Here is a 12,811-nt window from a genome sequence, read left to right on the forward strand (position 1 = left end):
CATTAGGATGCACGTTTCAGTTGATGATTTGCATAATCTGGAAAATGAAAGCGTTGTTCTAAACTTGACATCAGCTGCTGTTTGTGGGCTTTTCCTGTGTGCCTGGCACTCCATAGTTCATTCTGCATGGATTTTCTCATTTAATTTTCTCATATGTCTTGAAATATACCTACTTTGTTTTCTCTGTTGTACTGATAAGGAAACTGAAACTCAGTGAAAGGTAAATGAGTTTAACTAAGAACGGCAGACAGAATCTAGATCTGTATGATACCAGAGCCCTTGTTCATCACAGCACTAACCTGCCTCCCTGGATGATTTCCAAGGATGATTCCAAGCCTGTGATTCTATCTTATAGTCAGTTAGGAATGTCAGTTTTAGCTTATGAACCTAAATGGTATCCAAAGTTGTAATGAATTCCAAAAAAAAAAAAAAAAAATTGCTAGTGATCGAAGAAGACTTCTTAGCAGCTGGAGCTCACATATAAGGTTCTAGTGTAATTAACACTATCTTTTGGGCTTTTCCCATTTACCCAGATAAATTTCTGAGGCTGCTCAAGAATGTAGGCAATATGAGTGAGCTAACATTTAATAAAATGGAACCTGTAATTTTCTGTCAGGTTTAAACTACTGTGATAGACTCTCAAGGCATTATGTTAAGTGAGAGAAACTAAAGGAAAAACACCACTGTTTCTCTTCTCAACACTTCTGATAACAAAAGTTATGGAAGTTTTTTCCCATACCAACCATTTCTTCAATTCTGGGTGTCTTGCAATTTAACTCAATTCTGTCACAAACTCCCCAGAGAGAGTGCAGTCAGATTCAGGACTCAGACCCCAAAGACTGCCCTCTGCTTCAGATGCCTTCACACATTCCAGATTGTCACTTGTATCTGACTGACTGGCTGTAAGTTGGAGGAGGGGGGATCCTGTGACCCCCATTCTAAGGTTCAATAATTGACCAGATTCACAAAGTAACCCACAAAACTCAGGGAAGCATTTACTAGTTTAAAATTCACTAGTTTAAAACACATTTACTGATTTAAAAGGGTGTTACAAAGGATACAATGAAAAGCCAGATAAAGAGATAAGTAGGGCAAGGTATGGGGAAGGGGTTTAAGGGAGTGTTTAAATTTAAAAGGGCATTTTTGGGGGGTGATGGAACAGTTCTGTATCCTGATTATCCTGGTAGTTATGCAAAAGCATATATGCATTAAAACTCGAGTGAATTTTACTGTTTGTAAATTCAGAAATATTGATAAAAGGTATTTACCCATCATTGTCCTCATTAGTGTTCAAGGGATAAATTCATTTCCTTTAAATTAGGAACAAGCTAAGGATGTCTACTCTTACAACATATACACAGTTTGATATCTTAACCACTATAATGAGATAAGGAAAAGAAATAGTTTTAAGGGATGAGAAAGATATGTTTTCATTTGCAGGTCTTATGGTTATCTATGCAGAATATACAACAAAAAAATCTAAGGAAAAATTAATAGAAATGATAAGGTAGTTTACAACATTGTGAAATAAAATATCTATATGCAAAAATAACTACATTTCTGTATACCAGCACAAACTATTCAGAATAGCATAAAAATACAATGTTCATAGAAATCTAATAAAATATGTATATTTATATTAAAATTTTAAAAAAGATATTCAATACAACTTTTAAATATATAGAAAGTTCTTTTTTGTACATTAGATGGTTCAATATCTAGAGATATTAATTCTCCCAAACTGATCTATAGATTCCATGTAATTCCAATCAAAATCCCAATAGAGTTTCATAAAACTTAACAAGCTGATCCCAGAATTATTATAGAAAGATCAGAGGCCCAAAAATAGCCAAGATACAGAACAGGAGGGTGGAGAGTGTGTCATGTCCTGGTAGATAACTGGACTATTTTTCAATTTTTATATTTAAGACTATTTAGATTGGCATGAGGATAGGCAAACAGAGCTGTGCACCAGAGTAGAGACCTCTCAAACAGATCTGTGCTTAGTTTGGAAACCTGATGTATGACAAAGCCGACATTACAGTCTGAGGTAAAGGATGGCCTGTCCCATAAATGGTGCTTGATAACCACTTACTGTAGGGGGAGAAGGAGTGAAAATGATTCATACGTCACATTCCAGAAGATCAAATGCATAGGCCAAAACTTTAAACATATTAGGAAAAAAAAATATGGCACAAAAACACAACTCTAAAGTAACATTGGTAAGTCTAATGAGATTGAAATTAAGAACTTCTTTTTCTCAATAAACAACATAAAAAATGAAAGACAAGCCACAAACAGAGAAGATTTTGCAACAGAACAACAGATATAACCACCAAAGCTTTAATATCCAGAATAAAGAGCGGGAAACTTAAATGGAGATAGATAGGCAGACACGTACATACACATAAATGTATATATATGTGTGTGTGTGTGTGTGTGTGTGTATTTTACGATTTTATTTATTTATTTGACAGAGATCACAAGCAGGCAGAGAGGCAGGCAGAGAGAGAGGAGGAAGCAGGCTCCCCGCCGAGCAGAGAGCCCTTTGCAGGGCTTGATCCCAGGATCCTGGGATCACAACCTGAGCTGAAGGCAGAGGCTCAACCCACTGAGCCATCCAGGCACCCCAATATATGTGTGTGTGTTTTGTAATATACATTTTTAATTATATATTTTCATATAATATAAAATGTACATCTCTCCTAGTAATCAAGGAGATGCAAGTTAAAAACACAATGAAATACCTTTCAGCTTTCAGGCAAAAATTTAAGAAAGTAACAATACCAAATATTGGTGAGGATGTATAGCATTGACAGTTCTCATTGACTACTGGTGGGAGTGTGAATTGGTACAATCGCTTTGGAAGGTGGTTTGTTATATTCTTACAAAGTTGAGTGTGCATGTGCCCTATGACGCAGCAGTTTCATTCCTAGATGTATATACCCTAGAGAAACTCCTATACATGTGTACCAGGAGACATGTGCGACAGTTATTAGCATAGTTTATATTAGAAAAAAACTAAAAACAACCCAACTTCTTTTCAAAGGAAAATGGGTACATTGTTAGACATGTATGAAATACTATAGAGCTGTGAAAATGAGTGGATTATAGCTACATGGGTCAACATCAATGAATCTCAGAGGCACACTATCGGGAATGAAATAGTTCAATTTACATAGTGTTCAGAAACAGACAAAATGAAATAAAATATTTAGGCTCTGTCACATAGTAAATGCTATAGAATTGGCTGAAGTTATTAATATTAATGAACCTATAGTAGATTTATAAACCTGTAAAGCAAGAGTGTAGCTCCAGCTTCTTATTGATGGTTACTTAGGGAGAGGCGTGTGATCATTTAGGGGGATATACTGTGAGTTTCAGAGATAACTCGCAATATTCTTACGCTAGATGGCAGAAACATGTTTTCCCATATATAAATTATTCTCTCAGATGCACATATATATTAAATTTCTTTATATGTGTGTGTATTTCACAGTAAAAGCTTTTTTTTGGAAATGCATTAAAATGCACTGAAACTCTTCATATCAGTATGGTATTCACGTCTTTCACTTTTACAATTTAAAAATGGGTTGTGCTACCCATATCCTTTCCATCGTTGAGAGGACTTCTAGCTTTTGCTTGAATCATTGTCACTATTAGATTGTCATTATTCCAGTCATTATTAGATTGTATTAAAGTAGGGAATAAATAAAAACAAACCAATACAGTGAAAAACTGGAAGATAAAAGAAGCTGCACTAGACTAAAAATACAATCCTTCTCCTGCCTAAATGTGCTTTCATTTTATGATGTTCATCCAAGTATAGGGCTTCTTTGTATTTCTGTGGGAAATGCAAAGTTTCCTCTATCTCCGATCATTTCATTAGGCATTTCGGAGAACAAGCTTCCCAAGATAGAATTTCCACGGGTTAGCTCTAATTCATGAATACTAAATTGTTTGCAGTGCAGTGTACGTGACTTTCTTTTTTCAAAAGCAAATTATACCAACTTGACCTTGTTTACTGTAGAGGACCTTTGCTGATTTGGCTTTGTGTGTATTTATAATTTTGCAGCTTTTGCCCGTAGGATCTTGGGTTCACTAAAGAGAGGTGTATGTAAAGCATAGGGAAGCTTTTTAATTTGTTGCTGGTTTGCTACCAGTGGCGGTGAGCATTCCACATGGGTATTGCCAGGCCTAAGGTACAGAGGCCAAAGAAGAGAAAGGAAACAGAAAAAGAGGTACAGGAAGAGTGAGTTTGTGTCCCTTAACACTTGTTCCAAGAACAGAGATGGCCTGCTTTTGCTCTGGGTACCCCTAAATGTCATGCAAAAGCCATTACATAAGAAAAATTAGTAAATCTTTATAGATTTGATAATGGTTTTCATCCTTAATGTTCCTTTTCTTCCTGTGTCCCCTTTAGTCTTCTACTGTTTTTGTTTTTTTCAGCATTTTGCAAGAAGGGAAGGTTCATTAGAGCCAAAGCCACTCTTGAATTTTTAAACATGAGCTTAAACAAAGATCTTCTGTAAGTTTAATTTTTTTTTTTTTTAATTTGTAGACACTGTTGATTCCATTACTCCTGACAAAGTACGCGGCTTAAGGGATATGCTGAACAGTAGTGCAATGGACATAATGTATTATACTAGCCCACTTTATAGAGATGAAGTAAGTATCATGATTATCTTGTTGCTGTTGGCTATTTTTTAGAGTGATATGTGTCCTGAATTTTAAATTTTCATGCGCTTTTTTTATATAAGCAATTGAGAATTGACAGGAATCCATTAACTTAATAGCCTGTATTTAATTATAAGTTTGATTATCTCCAAACTACACATTGGGAAACCCTTAATAAAATGGATAATCTTGGAAGTCAGAGATTAGTTAGAAAACAGCTCTTTGGGGGTGCCTGGGTGGCTCAGTCGTTTAAGTGTCTGCCTTTGGCTCAGATCATGATCCCAGCGTCCTGGGATCGAACCCCATACTGGGCTCCCTGCTCCACGGGGAGCCTGCTTCTCCCTCTCCCTCTGCTGCTCCCCCTGCTTGTGCTTTCTTTCTCTGTCAAATAAATAAAATCTTTTAAAAAAGAAAACAGCTCTTTGAAAAATACCAGTTTTCATAAATCTTATTAATTATGACTGTAATTATTGTCCTCATGAAAAAGTTTTAGACACTTAAGAAATTTCCTTCAAGTTTTTTGTTTGTAATAGACTTGCTTTTATTGTGTCATTTCTGTCATAAATTTGTCCTTAAATAGTAATGTTGCTGATGCATCACAAAAATAACCCTGGGGTAAGGGTAAAAATTTATTCAGAGGGATGAGGGACTCTCCACTGAATACATTTTGTCACTTTATTGGTAAGAAAAAAAGAATTCTGTTTCATAGGAATAACCTTATTAATTACCTAGCATGTGTTAGCTTGCCTAATGCTCATAAAAACCCTATGAAATAGGTATACTTAGTATTCTCACTCAAAAGATGAAGAAACTGGTGAGGGAGTAGTTACCAGTAGAGCTGCTCTGCACTTCTCCATGCCAGTTCATTTCTGATTTTTTCGTTCAGAGTCATCCCTGACTTCACTCATGATATCCCTTGTATATCTACAAAAATATGTTAGGTTAAGTGCCACAGAACAGCCTTCTCTTTGGGCTGCCATCCCCTCAGGATTTTTCACCATTCCTCTTTCTATATCCCCTCATTGTCATGTCCCAGTCTGGGGCAAAGTCTGCCTTGATCTGCTTGATAGCAGTAAAAGAAAGTATAATAAACAGTAAAAAGAAACTATACAAGACCTCATTCTAACCCAACAAGGAAAGCCTGGTTCATGAAGTAAAATACTGATAATTTACATGTTCGTATCCATTGTTGGATATGTTCATACCCATTGTTGGCCCTTAAGGTTAGGAAATTGAACTATAGTATTTCAGGTGAAACCAGTAAGGGGAAAAAAAAGAGAATGGCTGAGAGCATATAACATATACACACACACACACCCTCATAAAGCATAAGTATACCTTATACACACACACAGGTATATGGTTGGTAGGTTTCCTAAGAAGGTATCCTGAATGTTTAAGGGTAAAATGTTCTGAGGCCTGTCCCCCAAAACTAATATTAAGAGCTTTTTAAAAAAAAGTTTTAAGTTGACATTTATAACAGGAAAAACTAGAAAGAGAAAAGTATCAGACTCAAAGCTCTGACCATTGGCTAGTGATGACTGAGAAAGTAGTCACTTTCTATTTTACTCTTTTATCTCCAAAAATAATTATCTTCAGAATGGAATTGAATAAAACAGATATTCAGGTGAAAGAAGAAACTGATAACTAAGATAAATGAAACAGAGAACACCCAGAGTGGTTTGTTGTTGTTTTTTTTTCAAGATTTTATTCATTTATTTGAGAGAGCAAGCCCACATGTACAGTGGTTAGGACACGGAGAGGGAGAAGCAGGCTCCCCAGCTCCCCACTGAGCAGGGAGCCTAATGCAGCCATCCCAGGACCCGGAGATCATGACCTGGGCTACTTAACCAACTAAACCACCCAGGTGCCCCAAGAACACCAAGCGTTTTAAATTAGTTTGTCTTTTAATCCAGTTGAATTTTGTGGAAAAGCACCAGAGAACTTGTGGCTGAGATTTGTCTTCATTCTTGAGCAACATTTCCCAGACATCCTTAACTAGAACAATTACTTGGAGTACTCATTAAAAATACAGGCCAAAAAAACGGTCTCAAGGGGGTTATTGGAATTAAAGGTCTCATAAATATGAATTCATGATTTTGAAAATATGTGTGTATAGATAGCTATATATTAAATGTATATGTGTATATATGCGTGCATATATTTCCCACCCGTGTGCATTAAAAGGGCCAAGAAGCGAGGATACCCCAATCTAATGAGCACACCTAGCACCGGCATCTTTTTCTCCTGTACTACTATTACCTTCTAAGAAGAACTAGGTTTCCTTGGGAAAATGGCTGATTCCAGGCCTGGAGTAGGATAGATACAGATCAAAGCTAGAACCAACTTGTCATGACAGAAAGTAGGAAAATGCTTGGAAGAATCATGGAGCGGGTCACAAGGACATAGGAGCCAAATTAAAGAAGCAGATCCCACTGGCCAAAGCTGGAACAATTTGAGCACCAAAATAATCAAGTAATTATTATTACTTATAAGGAATTAGTAGTAGTTGTTTTAATATAGAATTATAATAAGGATAATATAAGAAGTTATAAAATCACTAAAAAATTCATAATCCGAATCAATTACACATAGATAAACAATGAGGGAGAAAGCTACTGTGCCCACCATAAATGCAACGGGGTTTCTGAAAAACGTGGGAGGAATGCTAGAGGAAAATCCTCATTTTGCAGCTGTCGTGGTAAGATAAGGTAAAGAGGCTTGGGCAAGATTCGTCAATGAATGCTTCATTGAGGGCCTTATTTTGATGAGGAACAAGATATTTGAATAGTCTTAAAGTATATCCTCACTGCATATTAGTTAAAGAACAGGCATAGAGTGGAGAAATTAGACAGCACCTTTACTGGGTGTTGAGAGGGACACTCAGAGGACACAACATCATTTATGCAGTACTCCAGTCATTAGGAAACATCAAGCAAACATAGAATGAGGAAGTTCAAATAAAGTAAGAATGAGACTATGTTCTTTTAAAATGTAAATATTGTGAAAGATGAAGAATGGCTGTGGAGAATGTGCCAGATTAAAGGCTAAAGAGATACAATAGCTCAATACATCTCATCCTAGACCATAACTTGTCCTGGATGGGGGGAAGTGCTACCAAGGATATTAAATCATCTGACAAAAGGTGGATGGTAGATCAGATTAAATGAAATGTTATGTCAAAGTAAATTTATGAAGTCGATTACTACACTATTAGTAAGGAAGAGAATATTCCTAGTCTTAGGAAGTAAATACTGGAGTATTTAGGGGATAAAGGACGATGATGTATGTAATATATCCTCAAATGGTTCACAAAAAAAAATGTACATGGGTGGTGTGTGTGCTACAGAAACAGAAGGAATGATAAAATGCTAACAATGGATAAACCTTTGAGAAAGGATATGTGGATGATCTTTGAAGAGTTGTGTTTTTTTGTTTGGTTTTTGGTTTGGGGGGGGTTGCAACATTTTATTAATTAGAAATTATTTCCAGGTAAAAGGTTAAGAGAAGGAATGAAAAAAATGGTTTCCAAGGTCTCCTCTCTGGAGATTCTGATTCAGTGGGTCTGAGGTAGAACCTGTGAATTTGTGTTTTTTAACAGTTCCCCAGGTGATACCATTAGGGAAATACTGTGAAGAAACAAAAGAAAACTTAGTGAGAAGCAAGCAGAAATTGTTCTTAATGTTAAGAAAGGAAAGCTGATTCTTCAAATCAAACCATTTAGCACAGGGTTGATGTTAGCTAGAATTCTAGATTAAATTTTTTTTTTCTTTTTAAAGATTTTATTTATTTGACAGAGCACAAGCAAGGGGAGAGGGAGAAGCAGGCTCTCCACTGAGCAGGGAGCCTGATATGGGGCTGGATCCCAGGACCCTGAAATCATGACCTGAGCCAAAGGCAGATGCCCAACCATCTGAGCCACCAAGGCGCCCCTAGGTTAAATTATTTTTTAAACTGTATATGTTTCCTTAAGGAAGTAGTGATAAATAACAGCAATCAGGAGTTCTTTAGAGAATTATATCATGCCCGGTGAATGAACCTTATTTAGTTTACTCAATAGGCATATGAAAGAGTCTTTTTTCCGTCCTCTCAGTTAAAATAGATGCCATTCAAAACCTGTCACTTAACTAGCTGTGTGACCTGAGACCAAATTTCTCACTTTCTCAGCTTCCTTGCTTATAAAATGAACACAACATACCTACTGATAAAGTTGTCATGAGGAATAAAGATGTAATGTACATAAAGTTCCCAGTACAATTCCTCATCCTTAGATTCTCCAGTTGTGATTAATTATCTGTCTTTATGTATTCCAAGGGCTCCCATTTAAGAAAAAAAAAGAAATAGACTTATTCTGTTAACTCTAGGAAGTGAATAAGGATCAGTGATAGAAAATATGGAAAGGAACATGTTTGTTTACTAATGAAGAACTTTGTAAGTAACTAAAGCTGCCTTAAAAAAAAATAGAAATGTCTCAAGGGAAAAAAATTGTAAATAATGTGATGTATTTTAACTAAACTTATTTGTAGTGATCATTTCACAATTTATACATATATCAAATCATTATGTTGTGCACCTTAAACTTATACAATGTTATGTGTCAATTATAGCATAATAAACTGGAAAAAATTTGCAAAAACTGTAAGTGTCCACCTTAGAGTGGAGATACTCACTGGGGTAGATGCTGAGCAACTTACCAGGATGCCAATGAAGATACTCCTGCCTTCACAGCAGTTTAATTAGATCATCTCTTAGTTCCCCTTTCACTGGAAATTGTGAAATGCTCATGGGAGGACCCTAATTAGTGATTGTGCCAATAATCATTAAAAAGCCATAGTTAAGGGAAAACTTTTAGTGTTTCTCAGGTCATACTTTCCAAGGAAAGTCCTTTTTCAAAAAAGGAAACTAATCCAGACTACAGAGACCTCATCAGAGACTCTTCGGCCCTGACTTTTAACCCTAAATAAAGTAACATGAAAAATCCAGAGAGAACTGTATATCTTGTACATCTGAACTCTCTTTTCAATGACTTTTAAAAATAAAGAATTTTAAAGAGAATGGTCATGGCCATCTCTTGTTATTTTTACTTGAAAGTCATTCAACTGCTGCATATGACTAAAACTCTGTAAATTACTTTTTCTCATTAAAATTTCCTAAAGCAGAGAGAAGGACAAAGGACTAATTATATTCTTTAGCCATACTTTGTCAGTTTGGATTCTCTCTTGAAACTGATGACTTTTTCCTTTTCAGTTGATTTTCTTCATAAATTTTAACTTCTAAGCAGATATGAAAATTAAAAACTCTTAAGCTTCTGAAAACCCATCAGTTACCTACCATGTAAGAGGTTGATTAGATAATATTGTAGAATTAATAAATTAATATCACAGGGTGGTATATCATTAATCGTGGTTCATATATCTCAAAAGAATATACTTGGTCACAAAGGGATCATAGCTGGAAGAATATAATTGGAAAAAAAATATGTATATATATAATTGGATCAGTGAAGAGAAGGAGAAAAAACCCTAAATAGTGTTGACTTTATGGACACAAAATAGAGATAGAGTTCTCCTTTTGCTGCTGACTGGATGGTTTATCCATCCTAAGGTTGTATACAACTGTTTAAACTTGGCTTTCAAGATCATAATGTTTTGGAACACAAACATTCCTGTATATATATGGGCAAAGATTAAAAATGCTACCATATCTAGATATGTTCTAATAAGGAAACATGAAGACCACTTCTATTCAAGTATACAATTATTAAAACAAATGAAAGCATCAGCTCTTCAGAAACTGTGCATTCTGTGTATTCATTCCATGGTGAAATATTTTAACATCAAATAGACTTTCTCTGTCTTGGATATTTATCCTTGTTTTGTTATCCATATATGATTAATGAAGTATTGGGTATAGTGAGAAATGCTTTTAAAGTTTTTTATATGAGATAGGTTAATCACTGGTAGAGATGCTGGTAGATCTTTCCCCTTTTTTTAATTTTTAAATTTTTATGGGGAAGGTGGTATTTTAAAACAAAAGATTCGATACCTTTTGCCAGAGTACTTAAGTGTTTGTCTTTTAGTGTGTCTAGATTTACATGGTGTGTCTTAAAATCAAGGACTTCAAAAGTAAAGCTGTTAACAAATGTTGCTTTTGAAGGAATTTATCTTGACTATACATTAGCTTTTTCTGGACTTCCTTTCATGTAGACTATAAATCAAGAAAATTACAAATTTTAAGGGTTTCCTGATAATCTTCTCAAAGCTAAGTCCAAAGCACTACACTATAGCTCCCTTTGAACAGAGCCCTATAATATTCATATCACGGTGCATACTCTTTAAACTATATTGACTGTAATTATCTACAACCCATGTCTTAGAAGGTTTTTATATGCATTTGCCACTAAGGCAGTATAGTAGTTCCTAAAATGCGGTACACAGAACTGCTGAATCAGACAGTCTGGATTGGAGCCTAGCAATCTGTCCTTCATAAGCCCTCCATGTGATTCTGATGCACTTTGAAAATTTGAGTTGGCTTTTCCCAAGAAAAAAATTGAAATGTCCAATTAAAGTAAAACATTTCCATTTCTCCCTAGAAAAAAAGGCAGCTTATCACCCTTCCACATGCTAGCAGCTCTTCCTATCCTCCTCTTCCTTCATTGGATGAATATGTCATCAGACCCAACACAAGCTTTCAGTAGCTTAAGCAGACCTCCGTATTGCACTGTAGAGTCTGTGATGCCAGCAATCATGAGAGAGCACCTTGCCTTCATTCATGTCACTGCTAATCCTGCCAAGCATGGATGCCCAAATGATTTTCAGTTAATGTCAGAGGTAGAAATGTTCAGTAAAATCTAGTGGAGCCTAGTTAACTCTTGAGATAGAATAACAAGACCAAAAATAGAAGTAACACGTAATTGTAGATAGGCATATTAAGAAGTATTGAAATGAGGAATTCAGTTAGTATCAAGCAGGAAATTTATACTCAAATAGTAGTAAGCGATGAAAAGAAGAGGCAAGGACTGCCTTAAAACTCAGGTCAGGACCCAGTATGGGCTGGGTAACAAACATTTTTCTGACCTTATGGAATATTTCAGTTAATATTTGTTAAAGCTAAATTTCAAAGGAAGCAATTTTGCAAAGAAAAATGACTAAGATACTTCCCACCTTACACCTTAAAAAGCCCCGCTTAGCAGCCACATAAAATAACTTTTTACTCATATCCATACTGCCAACTTAATAGGAATGTTGGAATATCAAGTAGATCAACATTAGCTTTTTTTCAATCATACGATGGCCTTTACATTACTCTTATCTAAATGCATAATGAAATAGTATGTATGTTGGCACATCTATTGGCATAAACTTAGATAAATTCTTTATCTAAAATACACTATACCTTAAAACTACAAGGTATAAAAATTTAGAGTAGCATATGAGTAGGTTGCAGTGAAGAAAAAATTTTAAGGGTCTCTTTGGAAAACATATGGGAATCTGCATGGAACTTTTTGTTTTTAATCTATGAAACTGCTGGTTCATATAGTTGGTATAAGGACTGTGAAAAGTTCCAGGTGGGTATATCTGCCTTTATTCTTTAGTGATGAGATGGATTACACATTATGCATACTTTTCTTCATTTTCTGCAAGGTTTTAAAGCACCTGAATTAATTTTAATGACCTAGACATATTTGGCCAGTAATGTCTGTTTTTCTTTCCTAATATATTTGAGTTTAGAGATAAAGTCTACAGCAAAGTCAGTGACTACTCTAATATGATAATGTTTTCTTATTTCAAACAGCTAGTTAAAGGCCTTCAGCAAGAGCTGAATCGATTATATTCCCTTTTCTGTTCTCGGAATCCAGACTTTGAAGAAAAAGGGGGTAAAGTCTCAATAGTGTCACATTCTTTGGGATGTGTAATCACTTATGACATAATGACTGGCTGGAATCCGGTTCGGCTCTATGAACAGTTGCTGCAGAAGGAAGAAGAGTTGCCAGATGAACGGTGGATGAGCTATGAAGAGCGACATCTGCTGGATGAACTCTATATAACAAAACGACGGTAAAATACCTAGTCTCTGCAAAGCATTTTAAGTCTTTGGGAAATTACTCGACTTCTTATGAGAGCACTGTAAGATT

The 12,811-nt window shown here is 35.5% G+C and overlaps 1 protein-coding gene across 7 annotated transcripts in view; it reads left to right on the forward strand.

Annotated features, from left to right (window-relative positions):
• The window catches only part of DDHD1 (DDHD domain containing 1), an 81,708-nt gene that overhangs the window by 49,134 nt on the left and 19,763 nt on the right, over nt 1-12,811 (forward strand). For all 7 annotated transcript variants that reach the window (XM_032875360.1, XM_032875363.1, XM_032875364.1 and 4 more), the window contains 2 exons: nt 4,562-4,668; nt 12,472-12,734. In XM_032875360.1, the coding sequence (XP_032731251.1) occupies nt 4,562-4,668; nt 12,472-12,734 (370 nt within the window). The remainder of the gene's footprint in view (nt 1-4,561; nt 4,669-12,471; nt 12,735-12,811) is intronic.

The sequence above is a fragment of the Lontra canadensis genome, unplaced genomic scaffold, assembly GCF_010015895.1.
Source record: "Lontra canadensis isolate GAN:19392208 unplaced genomic scaffold, GSC_riverotter_1.0 scaffold55, whole genome shotgun sequence".
Taxonomy (NCBI): domain Eukaryota; kingdom Metazoa; phylum Chordata; class Mammalia; order Carnivora; family Mustelidae; genus Lontra; species Lontra canadensis.